This window comes from Thalassophryne amazonica, chromosome 16, assembly GCF_902500255.1.
Source record: "Thalassophryne amazonica chromosome 16, fThaAma1.1, whole genome shotgun sequence".
In the NCBI taxonomy this organism is placed as follows: domain Eukaryota; kingdom Metazoa; phylum Chordata; class Actinopteri; order Batrachoidiformes; family Batrachoididae; genus Thalassophryne; species Thalassophryne amazonica.
In genome coordinates this window covers 44627940-44653092 of record NC_047118.1, presented here as the reverse complement: position 1 = coordinate 44653092, position 25153 = coordinate 44627940, and the positions used below count along the sequence as shown (strand labels likewise).

General features: G+C 39.7%; 2 protein-coding genes across 2 annotated transcripts in view; both read right to left on the bottom strand.

Annotated features, from left to right (window-relative positions):
* Positions 1 to 675: 675 nt before the first annotated feature.
* Positions 676 to 15095, bottom strand: tefb (TEF transcription factor, PAR bZIP family member b). Its single transcript, XM_034191210.1, has 5 exons — positions 14840 to 15095; positions 13012 to 13521; positions 3222 to 3439; positions 1660 to 1968; positions 676 to 1612 (listed from the first exon to the last, which is right to left on the bottom strand). Exons 1-4 carry the CDS (start codon positions 14967 to 14969, stop codon positions 1753 to 1755), a joined length of 1074 nt encoding a protein of 357 aa, XP_034047101.1. The 5' UTR covers positions 14970 to 15095; the 3' UTR covers positions 676 to 1612; positions 1660 to 1752.
* Positions 15096 to 22366: 7271 nt separating this feature from the next.
* Positions 22367 to 25153, bottom strand: part of LOC117528581 (zinc finger CCCH domain-containing protein 7B-like) — a 58361-nt gene continuing 55574 nt past the window's right edge. Inside the window, exon 24 of the mRNA XM_034191209.1 lies at positions 22367 to 22792. Coding sequence (XP_034047100.1) covers positions 22612 to 22792 — 181 coding nt within the window. The 3' untranslated portion in view covers positions 22367 to 22611. The remainder of the gene's footprint in view (positions 22793 to 25153) is intronic.

Sequence of the window (25153 nt, the reverse complement as noted above, 5' to 3'; positions counted from 1 at the left end):
GGCTGATCTGTAGTTAGCAAAGAAGAAAACAAAAATTGCAGCATTTAAACTGTGTCTTACATGCATGTTTTCTCATTAAGCTACCACTGGCGGTGTTCTAGATGCTACCGCCAATATAGTCGATAAAAGTGCAAAATGGCCAACACGCTGACACACAGAGCCCTGGTAGGAGATGATGAGATATGTACAGATATTTTTTTTTTTTTAAATACCGTTTTCATGCAGAGAGGTGTTGAAGAAAAAGCCAATTCAGCATCTCAGTCCACGTGGTGCATGCTGGGCCGGGTCAAAGTTCACAGTTACCCAAAACACACTATCAGCGCTGGCAGCAATGTAAATATTGAAGATTCTGAGTGCTGAAAAGTCTTCATTTTGAAAGAATTTTGCAAAAAAACAAAAGTATAACAGGGCGGAAGCGGAAGAAAGAACTTGTGGCCCTATCTTATGCACTCGCACGACAAAGTGCCCCCGTAGGACGAACTAAAGAAGATGAATGGCAGCCTGTTAAGAAAGACTGTACGTCTTTACTGACGGTTGAAGCTAATAATTCCCAGTCAGTTACAACTGTCATAAGTTTGGGAAAACAAGACATCGGCAACAACGAGTATCTCATACGGAAAGATGAGCAAAACCTGCATGGCCATGAAACACAGACTGAGACCTGTCCATTTCTAGTTTTTTTTTTTTTTTTTTTTAAATATAAAGTCTATTCTGTGTACCGGTATTATATACCGTGTATAGCTAAATATATAATATTGGGAAGCAGTGTGTTGTACTTCATGTTGTAGATCTACACTATAGACATTGTTAAATATTTGTCTGGGTTTATTTGGTTAACAGATAAAAGTAAAAATAATAATATAACTTCCTAATTTATTCCACTCAGCACATTCTTTGGAATCTTATAAATTCCCTTGGAAAAGTTGCAGCTCAAATGCAATGTGCAGTTTCCACTCCTGTGATGAGCAAATTTGCTTTTTCCACTTTTGCATCCCACACATATCATCCACAGAACAATGTGGTGCTGGAACACTGCTTAAAGCTGCTAATTTAACTTTAAAGACAAGACAGAAATTAATCGCACACTCCAGTAATGCAGCTTCTATGCTTTTTTTTTTTTTGTACTAAAGTGGGTATCAGTGAACTCTGACCTGAAGATCTGACACGGTCATGGCGTATGCATGTTGAGAATTCTGACTTGCCTTATTGAGTGAATCATCTAACTTCGCCTCTTCTGCTCCGATGACCTCACTTCTCACCTTTATGGAAGCACTGTTTTACTCCTCGTGGTGATAAACGTCTGGTACGCCTTTTCTTCTGTTTAAACAATATACAGACGCAAATCTAAGCGTGCACGTAGCACAGTCAGGACTCCTTCTAAACAGAGCCCATATTTCTCATGCTTTGGTCAGCCCAGAGCGCCGCGCAGTGATTAAAACTGATTTATACGATAAAGAGGTTGCAATTTGTTTTCTGTTTTCCGCGGGAGTGTAAAACAGTCCTTCCTGTCCTCTCTGGTTGCAGGAGCCAGGCGCTCTCCACAGGCCTTCCTGTGACCACCGCACCCAGGCTGCATGTCCAAAGCTCCAGCACAGTCCGAAAGCCACCAGCTGGAGCTCTGCACTGTGACTGGCAGCCAGCAAAGACCACAGTGCAAATTTAGGTTCCCTTGATGTTTGTATCCATTTTTTTTCTGCAGGGGAGGGAGTTTGGTTTGTTTCTCACAGAGAAGTCAGTTTTATTTGTCCTTCTTTACAGTGGGCCATACTTAACCTCGTATCGAGCCATGATGTTCTTGCAGCGGCCGCAGTCCTTGCGCAGTTCGGACACTTGTTGCCGCAGCGCTGTGTTCTCTCGCTCCAGAAAGGAGGCGCGCACCGTGATCTGGTTCTCCTTTAGCCGCCGTGCATCACGGGAACGCTTGGCTGCCAAATTGTTCTTCTTTCTTCGAGACCAGTATTTCTCATCCTGAAAAGAGACGACAGGAGGAACTGTATAGAACTGAGGTGGAGGTACATGAGCCACATCAGCACAAGGTTTGGAAGGACTTAACATCCACAGATCACCGTGTACACTGTTAACTCCCATCAGTCATCTACAAAAGTTATACCCTAGTAGAACGAAAATAAGGGATTATTCAATTACTTACCAACTATTTTGATAATCAATTATTTGTTTTGAGTGGGTTGTCTTTGTGTTTAATAAGTAAAGTAAAGAACAATAAATGTATAATTTTATACACATACATACATATATATATATATATGTGTGTGTGTGTTATACCAATTAAACAACTGCAAATTATAAAGAAGACAATGCTCATACGACTGAGTCTATTTTATTTCATTGCGTTATCCTGTTGTTAAGCTCTGATGTAATGCGTCACGTAATAAATCTGTTTCCGGGTCCAAACAAAACAATGCCGACAATTATAGTGAAACCTCAACATACAAGTTTTTTTTAAAATACTAGCCGTCGCTCGGTCCATATTGTTGTTTGGAAACATATTTTTGTCTGAAAAGTTGCTAAAACAAATATTCCAAATGATCCATGTCTGCTACGTTTAACCTGCGTGGAATTTAATAAACGCAAACCGAATTTCAGACATCTTATATATATTACTCTGGAACAAAGAGGACAAACAGTGTTGTAAAGGACAATAAACAGGTCGGTAAAGTGCAAACATCACTTTCTCCCCAAACGACATTAACAGGAAGCGATTGTAGCTCACAGCAACTCCCACTGAAAATAATGAGAAACGACCTGAGCTTCTGGCATTTCTACATAAAACAAACGCAATAACAACATGTAAAAAACCCAGTTAATATATCCAGGAGAGTTTTAGAAGTTTTATGTTGCGATGTTAATGCTGTTGTCTGTGTGCATTGGTTTAAGTGCAGCCTGATCGAGCGTCTCAGTGCAGTTCTCAATGTTAATGACGGCGCGCCTTTTTTTGTTTGGACAAGGAAGTTGAAAATCACATGATGCGTTACATCACACTTAACAACCGGATATTTAGGAGATGCCTAGACCTAGTGGAATCTAGGTGGTTTAAAACCCATTTAATTTATATTTGCCAAGTCTAACACACCATATAAATGCATTGAGTACAGAAAACCATCCATATATCTTACATCAACATTATGTGATCTATTAATAAATCAGTCCAAATCAGGCGTGAGCAACTTCAACGTCGGGGGAATTCACTTCAATTAGTTTACCTTCTGTTCATCAGGGACATACACCTTCTTGGCCTTCTTGATCATAGGCTGCGGTTTCAAGTCCTCTTCAGAGAACTTGTGTTTGCGTGGGTTGAACAGCTCTCCTCCTGGCACGCTTGACAGGACCAGGTCTGTGGGGTCTGGCTGGAAATTAACATCCACCTCAATGGCGTCAGGGTCGATAGGAGATGGTGTGTTACGATCTGCAGGATTCCCATCTATAGTTGTGGTTAAAAAAAAAAAAAAGAAGTAATTTTTGGTTGAAGAATTGAAGTCTTTTTACTTATACCAGGGTCAAGGGCATTGCTAGACAAAGCACTACTACAGGGCACAGGCTCCCCCATTACTCATATCACCTTTTTTGTTTTGAAAGTCTATAATATTACTATACCAGCTTCCCTTAATTAGCCCACTATTACAGTCACTGCCATACTCCCAAAGAAACAACTAGAGATAAAGATAAAATGTGTGCGTATATATATATATATATATATATATATATATATATATATATGTACGTACGTGTGTGTGTACTGTATATACAGTAGTGTTCAGAATAATAGTAGTGCTATGTGACTAAAAAGATTAATCCAGGTTTTGAGTATATTTCTTATTGTTACATGGGAAACAAGGTACCAGTAGATTCTCACAAATCCAACAAGACCAAGCATTCATGATATGCACACTCTTAAGGCTATGAAATTGGGCTATTAGTAAAAAAAAAAAAAAAAAAAAGTAGAAAAGGGGGTGTTCACAATAATAGTAGTGTGGCATTCAGTCAGTGAGTTCATCAATTTTGTGGAACAAACAGGTGTGAATCAGGTGTCCCCTATGTAAGCCAGCACCTGTTGAACATGCTTTTCTCTTTGAAAGCCTGAGGAAAATGGGATGTCCAAGACATTGTTCAGAAGAACAGCGTAGTTTGATTAAAAAGTTGATTGGAGAGGTGAAAACGTATACGCAGGTGCAAAAAATTATAGGCTGTTCATCTACAATGATCTCCAATGCTTTAAAATGGACAAAAAAAAAAAACAGAGACGCATGGAAGAAAATGGAAAACAACCATCAAAATGGATAGAAGAATAACCAGAATGGCAAAGGCTCACCCACTGATCAGCTCCAGGATGATCAAAGACAGTCTGGAGTTACCTGTAAGTGCTATGACAGTTAGAAGACGCCTGTGTGAAGCTAATTTATTAGCAAGAATCCCCCGCAAAGTCCCTCTGTTAAATAAAAGACGTGCAGAAGAGGTTACAATTTGCCAAAGAACACACCAACTGGCCTAAAGAGAAATGGAGGAATATTTAGTGGACTGATGAGTAAAATTGTTCTTTGTGGGTTCAAGGGCCGCAGACAGTTTGAGAGACGACCCCCAAACTCTGAATTCAAGCCACAGTTCACAGTGAAGACAGTGAAGCATGGTGGTGCAAGCATCATGATATGGGCATGTTTCTCCTACTATGGTGTTGGGCCTATATATCGCATACCAGGTATCATGGATCAGTTTGGATATGTCAGAATACTTGAAGAGGTCATGTTGCCTTATGCTGAAGAGGACATGCCCTTGAAATGGGTGTTTCAACAAGACAATGACCCCAAGCACACTAGTAAACGAGCAAAATCTTGGTTCCAAACCAACAAAATTAATTCCTCGCAGATGTGAAGAAATCATGAAAAACTGTGGTTATACAACTAAATACTAGTTTAGTGATTCACAGGATTGCTAAAAAAGCAGTTTGAACATAATAGTTTTGAGTTTGTAGTGTCAACAGCAGATACTACTATGATTGTGAACACCCCCTTTTCTACTTTTTTTTTTACTAACAGACCAATTTCATAGCCTTAAGAGTGTGCATATCATAAATGCTTGGTCTTGTTGGATTTGTGAGAATCTACTGGTACCTTGTTTCCCATGTAGCAATAAGAAATATACTCAAAACCTGGATTAATCTTTTTAGTCACATAACACTACTATTATTCTGAACACTACTGTGTGTGTGTGTGTGTGTATATATATATATATATATATATATATATATATATATATATACATACATACACAACCCCTGGCAAAAATTATGGAATCACCGGCCTCGGAGGATGTTCTTTCAGTTGTTTAATTTTACAGAAAAAAAGCAGATCACAGACATGACAAAAAACTAAAGTAATTTCAAATGGCAACTTTCTGGCTTTAAGAAACACTATAGGAAATCAGGAAAAAAAAAATTGTGGCAGTCAGTAACAGTTACTTTTTTAGACCAGGCAGATGGAAAAAAATATGGAATCACTCAATTCTGAGGAAAAAATTATGGAATCATGAAAAACAAAAGAACGCACCAACACATCACTAGTATTTTGTTGCACCACCTCTGGCTTTTATAACAGCTTGCAGTCTCTGAGGCATGGACTTAATGAGTGACAAACAGTACTCTTCATCAATCTGGCTCCAACTTTCTCTGATTGCTGTTGCCAGATCAGCTTTGCAGGTTGGAGCCTTGTCATGGACCATTTTCTTCAACTTCCACCAAAGATTTTCAATTGGATTAAGATCCGGACTATTTGCAGGCCATGACATTGACCTTATGTGTCTTTTTGCAAGGAATGTTTTCACAGTTTTTGCTCTATGGCAAGATGCATTATCATCTTGAAAAATGATATCATCCCCAAACATCCTTTCAATTGATGGGATAAGAAAAGTGTCCAAAATATCAACGTAAACTTGTGCATTTATTGATGATGTAATGACAGCCATCTCCCCAGTGCCTTTACCTGACATGCAGCCCCATATCATCAATGACTGTGGAAATTTACATGTTCTCTTCAGGTACTTATCTTTATAAATCTCATTGGAACGGCACCAAACAAAAGTTCCAGCATCATCACCTTGCCCAATGCAGATTCGAGATTCATCACTGAATATGACTTTCATCCACTCATCCACAGTCCACGATTGCTTTTCCTTAGCCCATTGTAACCTTGTTTTTTTTCTGTTTAGGTGTTAATGATGGCTTTCGTTTAGCTTTTCCGTATGTAAATCCCATTTCCTTTAGGCGGTTTCTTACACTTCGGTCACAGACATTGAGTCCAGTTTCCTCCCATTTGTTCCTCATTTGTTTTGTTGTGCATTTTCGATTTTTGAGACATATTGCTGTAAGTTTTCTGTCTTGACGCTTTGATGTCTTCCTTGGTCTACCAGTATGTTTGCCTTTAACAACCTTCCCATGTTGTTTGTATTTGGTCCAGAGTTTAGACACAGCTGACTGTGAACAACCAACATCTTTTGCAACATTGCGTGGTGATTTACCCTCTTTTAAGAGTTTGATAATCCTCTCCTTTGTTTCAATTGACATCTCTCGTGTTGGAGCCATGATTCATGTCAGTCCACTTGGTGCAACAGCTCTCCAAGGTGTGATCACTCTTTTTTAGATGCAGCGTTACGAGCAGATATGATATGATGCAGGTGTTAGTTTTGAGGATGAAAATTTACAGGGTGATTCCATAATTTATTCCTCAGAATTGAGTGAGTCCATATTTTTTTCCCTCTGCTTGGTCTAAAAAAGTAACCGTTACTGACTGCCACAATTATTTTCCTGATTTCTTATAGTGTTTCTTAAAGCCAGAAAGTTGCCATTTGAAATGACTTTAGTTTTGTGTCATGTCTGTGATCTGCTTTTTTTTTCTACAAAATTAAACAACTGAATGAACATCCTCTGAGGCCGGTCATTAAATAATTATTGCCAGGGGTTGTGTGTATATATATATATATATATATATATATATATATATATATATATATATATATATATATATATATATATATATCTCAAAAGTACTCTGAAATATGAATACCAGGAAATGGTTTTACTTGGAAATAATGGTGTTTTTCTCATTTTGAGGAACCCTAAAGTTTGTTCTGTTGACCCTAATTCAGAAAACAAAAACTGTCGAGTTCTGTGCAACGCATCCTAAGGGCTGACTTGCATTTCTTTCCATACAAAATCTCAGAGCGAACTAACTCCCCAGCAAATGGCAAGGAGACTTGAATTTGCTAGGTGGTTTTCCAGAAAACTGGAGACAGATGATTTGTTTCTTAGGAAACTTCAGACAAGGATGTTACATTGATCATGTGGTGTAAAATATAAAGGGTTAAAACATCAAAAAGTTAAGACTGAACTTAAAACTGTGCATCGGGGAGAAAAAGTACATGCTTTGGCCACATAGTCATGCAGAAAATGTCTGATAATATTGACTGGTTTTTCTGTGATGTCAAAATACTTTTGGGTACATTTTTTTTTTTTTGAGACACCATAAATTTTCACAAAAATAATTATTCCAACATACATGAGCAGTCTCAACATTTTGTGTAGTATAAAAGACATATAACCTATGCAAATAATAAAAGACAATTCAAGTCATTGAACATTCTTGCACATGTATGTTATCGAGCTGGTGTATCACCAGCTACAGTCAGATCTTACCTCCCTCATCCTTACTGCTTCCCTCGCTTTGCCTCACCTGAACAATTTCCTGATATCCATCTACAGCAGTCATTCAATGTTTTTACTTCAAATAAGACTCACTTTTATTAAAAACTTTCTTTTCTTGCATTTGTGTTATACCTCTATTCTAAAACTCCATTTTTGTGCACTGCAGTATGTCAGTAGGGTTGCCAGGTCTGTGCGACAAAAACCAACCAAATAGCTACTCAAAACCATCCCAGTGGCCCCAGCCCAAAGGCCAAACAAACAAAAAAAAACACTACAAAACAACCACAATGCAAAATATGCCCATACGCAATATATATGCTGTTTTTAAAGTTTAACAGCACTACAAAGTGTTTTATAATATTTACACAATAATCACAAATCAGCCAAATCAGAGGCGTGGCCAGCTCTGTCAGAACGCATAAGATAAGATAAACTTTATTGATTTCACAGAGGAGAAATTCACATGTTACGTCAGCTCTTAAAAAACACACAAGATCAATCAATCAATCAATCAATTCTTTTTATATAGCGCCAAATCACAACAAACAGTTGCCCCAAGGCGCTTTATATTGTAAGGCAAGGCCATACAATAATTATGTAAAACCCCAACGGTCAAAACGACCCCCTGTGAGCAAGCACTTGGCTACAGTGGGAAGGAAAAACTCCCTTTTAACAGGAAGAAACCTCCAGCAGAACCAGGCTCAGGGAGGGGCAGTCTTCTGCTGGGACTGGTTGGGGCTGAGGGAGAGAACCAGGAAAAAGACATGCTGTGGAGGGGAGCAGAGATCGATCACTAATGATTAAATGCAGAGTGGTGCATACAGAGCAAAAAGAGAAAGAAACAGTGCATCATGGGAACCCCCCAGCAGTCTACGTCTATAGCAGCATAACTAAGGGATGGTTCAGGGTCACCTGATCCAGCCCTAACTATAAGCTTTAGCAAAAAGGAAAGTTTTAAGCCTAATCTTAAAAGTAGAGAGGGTGTCTGCCTCCCTGATCTGAATTGGGAGCTGGTTCCACAGGAGAGGAGCCTGAAAGCTGAAGGCTCTGCCTCCCATTCTACTCTTACAAACCCTAGGAACTACAAGTAAGCCTGCAGTCTGAGAGCGAAGCGCTCTATTGGGGTGATATGGTACTACGAGGTCCCTAAGATAAGATGGGACCTGATTATTCAAAACCTTATAAGTAAGAAGAAGAATTTTAAATTCTATTCTAGAATTAACAGGAAGCCAATGAAGAGAGGCCAATATGGGTGAGATATGCTCTCTCCTTCTAGTCCCCGTCAGTACTCTAGCTGCAGCATTTTGAATTAACTGAAGGCTTTTTACGGAACTTTTAGGACAACCTGATAATAATGAATTACAATAGTCCAGCCTAGAGGAAATAAATGCATGAATTAGTTTTTCAGCATCACTCTGAGACAAGACCTTTCTGATTTTAGAGATATTGCGTAAATGCAAAAAAGCAGTCCTACATATTTGTTTAATATGCGCTTTGAATGACATATCCTGATCAAAAATGACTCCAAGATTTCTCACAGTATTACTAGAGGTCAGGGTAATGCCATCCACAGTAAGGATCTGGTTAGACACCATGTTTCTAAGATTTGTGGGGCCAAGTACAATAACTTCAGTTTTATCTGAGTTTAAAAGCAGGAAATTAGAGGTCATCCATGTCTTTATGTCTGTAAGACAATCCTGCAGTTTAGCTAATTGGTGTGTGTTGTCTGGCTTCATGGATAGATAAAGCTGGGTATCATCTGCGTAACAATGAAAATTTAAGCAATACCGTCTAATAATACTGCCTAAGGGAAGCATATATAAAGTGAATAAAATTGGTCCTAGCACAGAACCTTGTGGAACTCCATAATTAACTTTAGTCTGTGAAGAAGATTCCCCATTTACATGAACAAATTGTAATCTATTAGACAAATATGATTCAAACCACCGCAGCGCAGTGCCTTTAATACCTATGGCATGCTCTAATCTCTGTAATAAAATTTTATGGTCAACAGTATCAAAAGCAGCACTGAGGTCTAACAGAACAAGCACAGAGATGAGTCCACTGTCCGAGGCCATAAGAAGATCATTTGTAACCTTCACTAATGCTGTTTCTGTACTATGATGAATTCTAAAACCTGACTGAAACTCTTCAAATAGACCATTCCTCTGCAGATGATCAGTTAGCTGTTTTACAACTACCCTTTCAAGAATTTTTGAGAGATGGGTGCAAGTAGAGGAAAATGTTCATCAAACAGCGTGTGCAAGGATAAGCAATAATAATAATACTTGTAACAGTACAATAAAATAAGAAAATGAGGTAGAAATATATATATATATATATACATATACATATATGCACACACCTATACTTGTGTATAGGTATGTGTGTATGTGTGTGCATCCGGAGTACCTTGCCCACACCTGCACAATGGCATGCAAAGTGTATGGAGACAGCAGGTGGATGACTCAGACTGCCATAAAAGGTGCAGCAGACTGCTCGATCTCCATATGTCTCCATATGCTGTGTGTGTGTGTGCGCGCGCGCATAACGCTGCATGGGCCATTAAGCACGTGCGGGGCGCACGTGGCTGCCACTGCACAACTTCGCTCCAAAGTTTGCTGGCAGTTTGCCATCCCTCAGATGGAGCCTTTCCAGGGAACTTTCTTTTTTCTTTTTTGCTGGCATCAGCAGCACAACGCAACTCTGGACACTGCAGTGGTTGGATTATCACATGGAATTAAGTTTTTTCTTTTGGGTGAGAGGATTCTAACCGCAGGCTGCTGTCCTGGCTTCATGTCCCTGTCTTGTGCTGTGAAACACTCCTGGACCGCTGTTGGAGGTAAAATGCATGGATGGTGTAACAACCAGCCACAAGCTCCATGTTATATCTCCTTCAGCATTAGAAGGTGAACATTTATTACAATGGGAGATCCGTCCAGCTCCGAGCCTGACACGTGTAATGACCCGTTACTGCGCAGCACAGAGAGAGGCAGCTGCCCGTGTTATGATGGAGACAACAGTTCACATTATTTATGTCACCCATGGGAAGGAATGGACAAATATTTGTATTGTAAGGTCTATTGTGGATATAACAGCCCGTTCAGATTTGCTGCATCATGCGCGCAGCAGTGCACGGAGCTTTCAGTTTGATAGCTGCTATTCACATTCAGTGTACATAATAATAATTCATAATTATTATTGTGATGAAGCATGCCACATACATTTCAACAGTTCCTTTGCGCCCCAGGGGGGTGGGGACACTATTATACATGGCGCTGCAGGTCATACCAGCAGGCATACCGTGCCAGATCTATCTTGAAGTTCCCTCGTATGCGCTCAAATCATTTCAGATCCCGTTTTGTCACCATCGGAGTACGTAAATTGCAGTTAGATGGTTCTCGGATTACACACAGACCACCGTCGGCTAGGTGTCCCACCTTGATGGTGCCTGGAGAATTATGACCATGTGCGTCACACTCTGGGCTGCCATTTCATTTTGAGCAACTGTGTGGAATTCTGCAAATGACTGTCAGAATGTTTTGGAACTGAAATCCAACACCTTTCACATGTGCATCGATTCATAAGTCCGACACCACTCTGTGTGATTCTGGCTATGTGTGACAGGGGTATAAAATAACACATTTCCACCTATGTATTAAAGTAGGCCACATAAATAAAGAACAACATACAGTTTAAATGACTTTGTGTTATTACTTCTGGTTACATTTTAGAAACCATTTCAGGCCATTTTTATTTATTTATTTTTTTACACAGCTGAAAAACAAAGATTTTATTTTATTTTATTTTCATGGCCTGTCTTGGCCCAAATGTAGTGCCATCATGGCCCACCAGAGGAGCTGAGGCCCACACTTTGAGAATCACTGCCATAAATGTTTAGTGTGCCAGCATTAAAAGCAATTTTCCAAAAACAGTTCTTTCACCTCAATCCTAAAACAGCCTTGTCTTATTCCAAATAGTAATTAAAATGTAGCCATGAACAATAACCAACCTCTTGTTGCTTCTTTTTTTCCTCCCTGCCTTAACACAGATTTACTGTTTTAAAATTCATATTAACTTACTGCTGTCAATTAAAAATATATTACTTCAACTTAGAGATATTATCCCATTGCTTCACTATATTTTAATCTGATACTTACAGGAAATACAGATGTATTTACTGTTTGTAGTTTTGTTTACCTTATATCAACTTACACACTTTATCATGTGAATTCACAACTCACTTTATAAAGCTACAGATTCATTTTTCACAGTAACGCTGCACAAACCCTGCTGTCTGCACTAAAACAGCTTATCTCTCATTGTCCATTCTGCAGATCATCTGGATGAATAATCACTATTTGTATTTTTCTCTTACAGGCCTCCGTATAGGTATGTGTCATACAGTCTGTGAGCTCTGCAGTCAACGTCACAATGACGTGGCTCTACATGTTGATTTGGCACAAGTTTTCCACCAGATGCCCTTCCTGATGCAACTCCATATTATATGGAAAATAAACAGGAACCAAGAACCTTCCACACTGGAAACAAGCCCACATAACCACTTTGCCTCAACCCTTGCCCATTTCTGGCTGTCCAGGCTGCCAAGAAAATACAAAATAACTAAAACAAAATCAAGATAAATACAATCTGGAATACCAAAAATTGAATTTTGAGTAAGTGGAAGTGTGAACAAGGCCCAACTATTCAACATTTCTTATTAGAGTTTCAAAATTATGAGCATTGAACACATTTATCCTTTTTTCTAAGCTGTCAACAATAAAAGAAAAAAAAAAAAAACATTAAAAACAAAAACAAATGGCCAGTTATCAAGATGTGAGTTAGAAAATAAATGATAATTTTTTAAATGTACAATCAAGTTCAACAAACCATGAACAATAACTTAATTTTACAACAAATTTGTCATCGCTGCATAAATATTCACAGATTGTACATCGGGACATTTTTACATTCTGGATCGTTAAGGGATGAAACAAGACAAAAGATGTTTTTGTGTCATTTTCTCAATATTTTTTTAAATAAATAATCAAACTCCATTTCTGAATAAACATTATTGTTAACTGCAGGGAAAATACCACTATGCAATTTTAATTTCTCAAGTCTCAGAATATTTTAAAGTCAGATTGATTGATGTAAAGAGAGGATGAAAAACTCGTTAATGTTAATGTTATGTTAAAGTTAATGTTGTCTTATAAATTGATAAAATCGCTTTCATTGGGAGGGGGAGACATCCCCAAGCAATCACCAAATATTAAACATAAATTAATTCTAAAATAACTCACCACTTTTGCTCTCCCTCTCTTCCACCTCTGTCTTTGCCTCCAGAGACAAGCACTCCTGTTCTTGCTCCTCATCATCTTCCTCTTCTAATTTAGCCGGCTGCAGTGTGGTGACCGTCACAGCTTCCTCTGGATCCACGCGGACCGCTGAGGTGGTGGAAGCAGGAGTTGTAGCCAAGATGGAGCCTGCTGCATCACTTGGAGGAGCTGGAGTAGGAGGAGGAGAAGGAGCAGCAGTCTTGCATTTGCTTTTGTTTTCAACTGAGATGAGAGTCTTCTGCAGGTCTTCCTCCTCCAGGCTCATAGGGATCCCATTCTCCAGGAGGAACTCATCGAGGTCCATGTATTCCAAGTGAAACGTCTCCCCATCATAGGGGATGGTCTTCTCCCAGATAGCCGGGGTCAGAGAGGCTGATACCCCACTGCCTCCTCGAGAACCCCCACCGACACCAGCTGCGCCTGCATCACTACCCTCCACATCCTCAGAGGAGCACAACTTCTCTTTGCCTAAATCTGCATGAAAAGTGGGAGGGAACAGACCTTTAACATGTTGTGGATTGAAATGAAACATTTTAATGTGCACACACTAAAAGACATGCCCAACCAGAAAAATTTAAATAAATGATGTGGAAAAAGGACAGAGGAGGTACAGTGCTGGTTTGGAAACATCTCAAATGAAGGCTACAACAAAGTCAACGGGTTGATGAGGAGGGACAGATAATTAATAAAATAAAGATAAATAAAGGGACAGATTAGCCACTGATACAAAAGAACATGCAGGTTGTCAGCAATGATGATGTTTCACACTCTCTCTTTCAAAGCATCTTGATGATCTGTTTAATGGGATCTGAACCAAGGAATCCTAAATCCTCTGGTCTTGAGGCCACTGCTTTAACTACTAAGCCATTACCTCCCTGATGACCAATCATCAGTCACGGAGAGGAAACCACCTGCATATTTTCCACAGGGATGGGTGACCATTAGCTATTGCTAGGAAATAAAATGTACGTTATCAGCAAGGATGGACAACCATTCGCCATGCAGAGAAAACCACCTGTAAATCTTCTGCAGGGGTGGGCGACTACTATCCATTGATAGCAAACAGCCCGCACATTCTCAACAGACATGGCCAACCATTAGTCATGGAAGACAACCCGTAGTTTCTAGACAAAATGGAAACGATTAGTCGTGGATATCCATCTTTTGAAACCCTGTTGACTGGTTGCCCTCCATTCTACATAATTACCCATGATCCCTCCTGAAAGTATGCTTTTAAATCAGCATTTATTTACAGCATGCAATAATGCAGAGACACAAAAGACACAGTTTACGGTCAACAATCAGGTTTTCATTGCAACGAGTTGCCTCAGCATCAGTTGACGGAAAAGGTCTGAAATGAAAACCTGCAGGCTGTTCTTGACCCACGTGACCGCCCATCCCCAACCTTTAGAAATAAGATCGGTACGAAGAAGAAAAGAAAAAGACAAAAGCAAGAAGGGAGAGCCATGTTCACTTCTCACATTAACAACAGCTGCTACAAACACAAACCAGACACCAAATTAAAAGCATCCTAACGCAAAGGCAAGCTACTTTTGTCGCTGGTCGTTTTTAGAATGGCGCTGCGCTGTCTCGGAAGCAGCACAAAGGTGTTAGCACTTTTTGTTCTTTTTATGTCCTCGCAGTCTCAGTGAATGAGGATCAAAGTGAAACACACGGACGGTCTGTCTTCACCTCCAACACGGTCTCTCACAGCACAAGCACACGCACGGGAAACGGAAAAAAAGAAGTCGTGGGAAAACGACGTGCGCTCGTTTTGACGTTCGGAGCTCACCGTCGTCGCCTTCCTCCAGAATAATCGGAGGTGGGATGTCCATAATCGTCTTTAAAGCGAAGGAGAAGGACTTGTGCGGATCCGCTTTAACGTCGCTGGCGCCGGTCTGAAGCGCGACTGTTCCAGGCATTTTATTCCTCTTTTCTTAACGGTACCGAGCGGAACCGCAACGAAAATAACAAACGGCTCCTCGTTTTGTTTCGCTGCCGCCGCTTTCAGGCCTGCGAGGCAAAATTTACACTTTGCTACCGAGTCCTCAAAACAACACAACACACTCCTTCTGTACGCACACCCGGGGAGCCTATTCAATATACATGAGACCACGCCCCGTATGGAAATACGCAGCCATTGATTGGCCGTCCGTGTGTTTGGATGAATGACGCCCTGACGATCACTTTTTTTTCCCCTCCCCCGTGTTGCTCGTACAGCGCATTCTCATTGGCTGGAGCCGTCCACGTGGTGTTCATCCGAAAGTCTGCAAAACGTGAAGCGCAACATGAGAACAGACGGTCTCGTGCAGGGGAAACCACGTGCGCTTTCACCAGAGGACGCGATGGCGCAGAATCGCGGTTGTGCGTCTGACATTCCGTACCCATTTATGATGCTAGTGAGTTTGTGTATATTTTGTTTTTTTTTACCTTCACGGGGACTTCTGCTCGTGACCAGACACGTACCCCAAACCCCCAACGCACGCACGTGCCGATACAATCTGTCGAGAGGCGTGGCTTTCAGCACGGGCGGGACAAGCTCAGCGCTCTAACGGAATACATATTTAAATCTACAAATTATTTTCTTTCACAAGTAGTTAGCAGTGTATATATATATATATATATATATATATATATATATATGCATGCATGCATGCGGTGGAAGAAGTGAGGTAGAACCTGTAAGATGACTTTATCTTATGACTGTGGAATTACTTACTTTCCGACTGACGCCCCATGACTCAGGAGTTGCCAAACCCGTTTTTAAAGGCCTGTTCAAATTTTCCATACAAACGGTCGTTGCGCCAAAAGGGGCCTGCTTTCCCGTGCGCGTCTGTAGTTAAACAAAAGGCGGCGCTGTGCGCGCGAGCTGCTGAGGAACAAAATGTTCTGATCGCGCAGCAGAACCTCACCACCACTCACCTGCTGTTGGTTTTATTTATTCAACACTGGCCACAGTGTTATTACAGCACAAATGCAAAGAGGCGGCTCGGATTCATTGTTGACTCTGGAAATAAAAAGCATCTTTCCAACCATCAGTCAGCTTCAGTACACACAAACACATTTTTTTTTTTGGTTGTATTTTTTCTTGGCTGAAACTGATAAATCATGGTGCAATGAATTCCTGTTTTAAAACCAGCACTGATATTCGTTTGCATGGACTAGAATTAGAAATGAATTTATATTAGATTGTGCAGAAAATTATGTCAAACATCCTCAAAGTCTGTCAGTTGTGTCCGCATGCAGAAAACTGGTCATTTTAGACTTCAATGATATATGTAACTAGGACGTTATGTGGTCGTTTGTACTATATGCAGAGGACAGCTGACTTTTGGGGAAAATCTCTTTACAATTATGCTATATTTTTCAAGTATTGACATAGAAAAAATTCTTGGCTTTTATGAAAGTCTTTATTGAAGGGTTAATTTGTTTTCAGCTGTTTAATTTTCTAAAATGTTTTGTCATCAAAAAGCTTTTCTGAAACTCCTTAACCAGGACAATATTCCATGTAAAGTAAGTTTTATATTTGCACTGCGACAGTGTCCACATTAGATCAAATTTCTTCTTTTTTTTTGCCTGTGTGAGACACTGTTGAGACATAATTCTGTTATTTTGTCCTGAATGTGAACATGTTAATTCTGGGTTTGGGGTCATGTCTGCAGAAAATGTCCAGATTTGAATATGCTGTCTGGGATGTTTGAGGATGGACAGACTGATTAATTCTGTCAGGTCTGCAGCAACCTCACAGGCTTTTATTTTGAAATACAGATGCTTATTGTGGAAGTACAACAGGCTTGTTTTCAAAAATTACAGTTCTCAAAAAATATTGGTCCGATTACCTAGCGGTTCTCATGACTTGAATCTTCATGAAAAAATACATAAGTATGCCAAAGGACGAAAGTCAGCTCTTTCTGGATATCAATTGATGCTCCAGATACACAAACACACAGAGGCCACTTGCCTTTTATTATATGGATAGAGGTCCATATATGTCACGTCCGCTAAACCAGATCTGTACCACGTGAGATGCATCCACTAACCCTGTCTATGCTACAAAACAAGCCCACTAACCCGGATGGTTCCCCCTAAAAAAAAAAAAAATCGGTCTGCCCTGCTTTCACTGCGCATGCATCGTTAGCTGCGGTTCAGATTATCACCTCATTTCTGCTTCAAACTGCACTCCAGTCATCATCTATCTCAGTGACAGATATCTGAAGCTTTTGTACAACAATCATTTCCATGTCAAATCCATTTCAATTGCCATTTCAAATGGCAACTCTCTGGCTTTAAGAAACTATAAGAAATCAAGAAAAAAATTGTGGCAGTCAGTAACGGTTACTTTTTTAGACCAAGCAGAGGGAAAAAAATATGGACTCACTCAATTCTGAGGAATAAATTATGGAATCACCCTGTAAATTTTCATCCTCAAAACTAACACCTGCATCAAATCATATCTGCTCGTAACGCTGCATCTAAAAAAGAGTGATCACACCTTGGAGAGCTGTTGCACCAAGTGGACTGACATGAATCATGGCTCCAACACGAGAGATGTCAATTGAAACAAAGGAGAGGATTATCAAACTCTTAAAAGAGGGTAAATCACCACGCAATGTTGCAAAAGATGTTGGTTGTTCACAGTCAGCTGTGTCTAAACTCTGGACCAAATACAAACAACATGGGAAGGTTGTTAAAGGCAAACATACTGGTAGACCAAGGAAGACATCAAAGCGTCAAGACAGAAAACTTACAGCAATATGTCTCAAAAATCGAAAATGCACAACAAAACAAATGAGGAACAAATGGGAGGAAACTGGACTCAACGTCTGTGACCGAAGTGTAAGAAACCGCCTAAAGGAAATGGGATTTACATACGGAAAAGCTAAACGAAAGCCATCATTAACACCTAAACAGAAAAAAAACAAGGTTACAATGGGCTAAGGAAAAGCAATCGTGGACTGTGGATGACTGGATGAAAGTCATATTCAGTGATGAATCTCAAATCTGCATTGGGCATGGTGATGATGCTGGAACTTTTGTTTGGTGCCGTTCCAATGAGATTTATAAAGATGACTGCCTGAAGAGAACATGTAAATTTCCACAGTCATTGATGATATGAGGCTGCATGTCAGGTAAAGGCACTGGGGAGATGGCTGTCATTACATCATCAATAAATGCACAAGTTTACGTTGATATTTTGGACACTTTTCTTATCCCATCAATTGAAAGGATGTTTGGGGATGATGAAATCATTTTTCAAGATGATAATGCATCTTGCCATAGAGCAAAAACTGTGAAAACATTCCTTGCAAAAAGACACATAGGGTCAATGTCATGGCCTGCAAATAGTCCGGATCTTAATCCAATTGAAAATCTTTGGTGGAAGTTGAAGAAAATGGTCCATGACAAGGCTCCAACCTGCAAAGCTGATCTGGCAACAGCAATCAGAGAAAGTTGGAGCCAGATTGATGAAGAGTACTGTTTGTCACTCATTAAGTCCATGCCTCAGAGACTGCAAGCTGTTATAAAAGCCTGAGGTGGTGCAACAAAATACTAGTGATGTGTTGGAGCGTTCTTTTGTTTTTCATGATTCCATAATTTTTTCCTCAGAATTGAGTGATTCCATATTTTTTCCCTCTGCTTGGTCTAAAAAAAGTAACCGTTACTGACTGCCGCAATTTTTTTTTCCTGATTTCTTATAGTGTTTCTTAAAGCCAGAAAGTTGCCATTTGAAATGACTTTAGTTTTGTGTCATGTCTGTGATCTGCTTTTTTTCTACAAAATTAAACAACTGAATGAACATCCTCCGAGGCCGGTGATTCCGTAATTTTTGCCAGGGGTTGTAGCTGATGCATTCACTGCACGTCGGTCATTTCAAAGCATCACAGAGTTTTGCCTTGTTTCTGCTTAAAACTGACTTTAGAATGATTTAAGAGGCTTTACCTTGTCATCTGGTGGTTAATAATCCCATTAATCCATTTGATCACTCTGAGTGAAGACACTCTGTCTTAAACGAGCGGCAGAGCTCTGAAATGACGCATGCACAGTGGAGGCAGGACGGATCAATTTTTAGGGGGGACCGCTCGGTCTGCGACGTCAGTCTCTTCCAGGACAGAAATGCCCACTCACCTTGTGGCTGAGACTTGGACTGTTCAATCAGCCATGACTTTGCTCATGATCCACTTTCTATCTGAGGAGAAGGCAATGGTGAGTAACAGCTCCACTTTGAGACAGGAACAGAAACAGCTGGTCTGTCAGAGACCTGGAAATACCTCAGTCAGTTCTTAGGATGCATCAAGGATTTGGCACAAAATTATTACATTGAAATTAAATCAATCCACTCCTCTGTGAGGGTGACTAAATACATCGTAAAATTACAAATGTGGATTATTTCAGTGCTGTGGCATCAGTTGGTTGCTGTGTTGTGACCTTTGAAATGAGTTTGGAATGACTAAAGCAGCTGGACATTTTTTTTTTTAATGTGTGACTGAATAAAAACAACCAGCCTTTGCCATCAATACTGTTAAGAAAAAACAAGTTAGAAAGTTGAATTTAATTTACATGTAGAATGTGGGAATTTTAACATTCAAATATTATACCATAATCTGCACAGTGAGCATGAACACAATGAGCCTGAAAGTGAAATCACAACAAAAACACACATTCAAGTAAAAATGTGAACTAAAAAAAAAGTCTTTATTTGACACAAAACTTTAGAAATTAAAACTTCATGTTCCCAGTCCAAACAGATCCAAACACAGAGCGAAAGACAACCACACGGATCAGAGCACAACATCGTCTGTATGTATGTCTACATTTGGGGTCTAAGTTTGCATACAGTCATCATGGACCTGAATGTTATGCCGATATTGGCTTTTCAATTAGTTATCTGACCTTTTTTGGAGAGGAAGCAGAATCATTGTACAACATGAATCTTTAATTGTGGGAGCCCAATAAAGTTGTGCACAAGCTTTAATTTATTTTTGGGTTTACTAAAATCAACACAGGATCACACACAAACACACACTTCGATTTTTAAATCAGTGGTGCTGAAAGTATCAAAAATGTTAACTTGTCAAGGCATCTTAATTTCTGTTAGGGATCATGGTTGGCTACAGTGGGTAGGTTCTATGTGCCAACATAAAAAGTGTTTGTTTTAGAGCACTCAATGGATGGACCAACATGCAGTGCAATGGGAAAAAAAATCTAAGGAACTCAGGGGAAATCTGAGAAATAGTATCACAGATTTATACAAGTCAGGAATGTCTCTTGAAGCGCGTTCTAAATAAGTTCAGATTAAAATATAATCAGTTCAAATAATTGTATACAATTTATTGGGAGGTGCAGACACTGTCAACATCTGAAAGAAGACACAAAGTGTCACCCTCAGCTGAAAAGAAATGAGTTTAGTGTGCCAGGATTCAGGAACAACCCACAAGGAATGTGCTGCCATGAACTAAAAAAGCTGGTTCAACACCAGGGCTGCCATTAGTCGACTAGTCACAATTATGTTGACCATCAAAATCACTGGCGACTAATTTAATCGACGTCATCGTTTATTTTTTAAGCTTTGTTTTGTCTCTCAAAGTTGCTGCACATGCGCAGTTGTTGTAATCCGGGTCAGCTGTGATGTCACCGGAAAAACTATGCCCAAATAATGTCATGGCTAGCTGGCAACAAAGCTTAAAAGTTTGGTAACATTTTAACCAAATTAAAGAGAAAAATGTGCAATACAAAATCTGCAAGGCAGAACTTGCCGTTTACGGCAGTACATCGGCAATGCAGGAACATCTGAGAAGGAAGCACGTTGTGGCTGATTCAAATGAAGAGGGACAGTCGCCATGGTAAGCTAATTGGCTAGTTAGCTGCTAAGATTAACTTACTTATATTGATAGCTGTAAACATTAACAATGACTATTTCATTAGCCTTAGCACACGTGTTTGGTGTAAAGTTGTAACAGCGATGTCATGTTTGAATAGAAAATGTGATCACGCTAATGTTTTAAAACACTAAGTTACAGTGCTAAAGAAATACGTTCCTCTTCAACGGGTAACTTTGTTACAAAGCCAACAACATGCACACCTCGACAAGCAAATATCCTGACTGAAGCAATTTTGAACATGTTGGTGACTGACATGAGACCAAGCTTTGAGAAGGTCCGTCTCTCTCTCTTTCTTTCTCTCCCCCAATTTCAATTTGCTTTATTGGCATGAATATTTTAAAATGACATTGGCAACAATAAAACACACAAAAATAAATAATTAATTAAATGATATAATAAACTAAAGCAACATTCAAAGACAAATAACAGCTGCATGCTGGTGCGATAAGCCACAATTTAAGTATGATCTGATTAGTTGATTAATCACAAAAACAATCGGTGACCAGTCAATTATCAACATAATCGTCTGTGGCAGCCCTACCCAACACCAGTGTCACTCTGCAGTCGAAGATTTACATGGTCATGGACTGAGAAACTGTTGTCCAACACAGATGGCTCCAAAAATCAACACCTTCAAGTTTGACCAAAGTACACAGTTGACCAAGTGGGGGGGGGGGGGAATAAAATTAGATAAAGAACCTTCAGGAGTCAGATGGGACAAAAATTGAGTTACCAGAAAAATAGAGTTACCACAATTACCAGAGGTATGCTTAGAGGCATAAAGGTGAGGCACGCAGCCCCAAGAACACCGTCCCAACTATTAAGCAAGGTGGCGGTAACATTGCCATGGAATAGTAAAGGAGAAGGACTACGCCAGAATTCATTAGCAAAACCACAAAAATATAAAATGAAATAATTCAGCTAGAGAGCTGAAATATGGACACAAATGGATGTTCCAATCAGCTAAAGACCCCAGCATCAAAGGTTGTTGTGGAACAGATAAAGCAGGCTAATGTTAAGCTTCTGGAAAGTCTTTCCCAAAACCCCGACCTAAACCCTAAAGAAAAATATCTGTCAGGTCAGTGACAGGAAACTAACTAATTTAATTGAACTGTACCAATTCTGCCAAGAAGAGTTGCCAAATAAAATTCTGGCAGAAGCAACTGGAGAAGGTGAAACTTGCTAAGAGATTTTTAACCAAATATTAAAAGGTGCAGTATATGTATTTTTGACCCTGTATGTATAATCATGACCTCTATGATGCAAAGAAAAAAAAACCCAAATGAAACCAAACTTGTGCATCAAATTCTGTGCTGTTCAATCATTCTGCAAAAGAAATGTACAGTCCAGTGGAATCACTGAAAGCTCGATATCATGCCCATGATGTGTGTATGCAAACCTCTGACCACAACTGGATATGTGAACACTTGATAACATTATAGGAGCAGAATAAATGTGGTCTTAATATTTTATCATCTGTGGTGAAGTTTCACTGGACAGTATAAAGAAGTGTGCTAAACCTTCCCATTCATTATAAGGAGAATATTGAAGTATATAAAATGTCTTGGACTTCACTTCCATGTTCTTGATCATACAAGTCTTCTTTGGCAAATTATATATACACCTGTTTTTATGAGCTCCTGGTTTTTTCATAGAAAACTCTCCAAACAAAATGGCATTCACATCAGTCCTGAAGTAGAAAGTTGTACTTCCCAAAGTCGTGTTCATCAGGCATGATTAGCATATCTTCCCTGGCTCTGGTCAGCTTCCGTCGAAGGAGGTCCCGCCTCTCTATCCACTCCTGCAGCTCCTCCAGACAGTGAGCATAGTCACAACTCACGCCATCAGGACAGCTGTCACCCAATCTGTCCACCATTAAAAATAATACATTTAGGACTTTTTGGAATTATTATTATTATTATTTTAAATAAATGGTCCATTTTAGCAGGCAAACTATTCTAAAGAAAAAGCATGATAAGAAAAAGACCTGCAGCAATCCTCTTTCATAACTACAAGGCACTCAGAGAGCATATCTCCAAGACCACATATTGCTTAAAATGGTAAATGGACTGCATTTATGTAGCGCTTGTTCATCTGAATCACAAGTTCAAAGCGCTTAACAAGGATGCCTTGCATTCACACAAACACAATGCACACACACCAATGTCAGGGTGCTGACATGCAAGGTGCTCACTATACACGGTAGCAACTTGGGGATTAAGGACCTTGCCCAAGGGTCCTTAATGATTTTCTGGTCAGGCTGGGGTTTGAACTGAGGATCCTCTGGTCTCAAGCCCAACACTTAACCACTGGACCATCACCTCCCCAAAAACTACTACTTTTGAATTCTGGATCCAGAACACAGTGCATCCGTAAAGTTTTCACAGCACTTTTTCCATATTTTGTTATGTTACAGCCTTATTCCAAAATGGATGAAATTCATTTTTTCCTCAAAATTCTAAACACAATAACCATAATGACAATGTGAAAAAAAGTTTATTTTTTGAGATTTTAGCAATCATATGCACATAAGTATTCTTTGCCCTGAAGCTCAAAATTGAGCTCAGGTGCATCCTGTTTCCACGGATGCAGATGTTTCTACAGCTTAATTGGAGTCCACCTGGGGTAAATTCAGCTGATTGGACATGATTTGGAAAGACACACACCTGTCTACATATAAGGTCCCACAGTTGACAGTGCATGTCAGAGCACAAATCAAGCATGAAGTCAAAGGAATTGTCTGTAGACTTCTGAGACAGGATTGCCTCAAGGGACAAATCTGGGGAAAGGTACAGAAATATTTTTGGTGGTTTGAAGGCCCCAATGAGCACAGTGGCCTCCATCACCCATAAATGGAGGACATCTAATCCACCAGGACTCTTCCTAGAGCTGGCCGACCGTCTAAACTGAGTGACTGGGGAGAAGGGCCTTAGTCAGGAGGTGACCAAGAACCTGATGGTCACTCCGTCAGAGCTCCAGCATTCCTCTGTGGAGAGAGGAGAACCTTCCAGAAGGACAATCATCTCTGTAGCAATCCACCAATCAGGCCTGTATGGTAGAGTGGCCAGACAGAAGCCACTCCTTAGTAAAAGACAAATGGCAGCCTACGTGGACTTTGCCAGAAGGCACCTGAAGGACTCACACCATGTGAAACAAAATTCTCTGGCCTGATGAGACAAAGATTGATCTCTTTGGTGTGAATGCCAGAAGTGTTTGGAGAAAACAAGGCACCATCTCTACAGTGTAGCGTGGTGGCAGCATCATGCTGTGGGGATGTCTTTCAGCAGTAGGAACTGGGAGACTTGTCAGGAGTAGGGATGGGTATCGAGAATCGGTTCCTTTCGGGCATCGTTAAGAAATGATTCGATCCACCGATATCAATAAGCTTTTTGCTTAATGATTCTGTTATCGGCCCTTCAGAGTCGACGTTATTTTGGGGGGTGTTTGTCAGGAAAATGCTAATTTCTCTACATTGATTACGGACCCTGCAGCGGGTCTGTAATCAACTTTTCTGCAGCGCGGCTTTGCTTTGAACCTTGAACCAATCGAAGCAGTGGTTCACAGATTGAAAGAGTGCTTCGATTGCGTTGTTTATTCTTTCTTTCGCTTAATTTTCCCCCGCTAAAACCCTAAAGAGCATACGTCTGTGAGTATTATTTACCTTTTTATGTTAAACCAACCTGTTATGGTCTTCTGAAACAGTTGATAGATGTATTTTATAACTTAAAAACGGGAGCCATGCTAACACGTTAGCATGTCTATAGCATTTTCAATGTTAAAAGTTAGCATTAAGCAGTTGCAGATGTCATCACATTCGGGTGCATTTGTTTTCAAATTGTAATATTTTTTAAATTTATTTTTGTTTATATATTAATAATGTAATGATTATTATATACAATATATACTTATTATATACAGTTTTAGAGAAAGAGACAAAAAGAACCTGAATAGAAACACAACAGAAAATATAAAACCAACTAACAATGAACATACATAAATAAATACATACATACATACAGAAATAAATAATTGTTTCCTGTGAACACCTAGTGACTCTTACACCTCCATTTCATCCCTGTCTTATTTAACTTTAATGACAATTTGTTTCGGTCAAATTATATTTTCAGTTTGTTAATTTCTTCAGTGATTTCCTCCACAACTATCTGCCAAGCTAGAAAACCGCTGCATCCTAGTAAGAGCCAGTGGTGGGCACAGATAACCAAAAA

Bases quoted from the DNA above. Each gene is read 5' to 3' on its own strand.
- tefb (XM_034191210.1), bottom strand. From the start codon at position 14,969: ATGCCTGGAACAGTCGCGCTTCAGACCGGCGCCAGCGACGTTAAAGCG. The intron at 13,522-14,839 runs GTGAGCTCCGAA...CTTTTCATGCAG, and splicing joins TCTGGAGGAAGGCGACGACG to ATTTAGGCAAAGAGAAGTTG. The intron at 1,969-3,221 runs GTAAACTAATTG...GTCTCTTTTCAG, and splicing joins ATGTCCCTGATGAACAGAAG to GATGAGAAATACTGGTCTCG.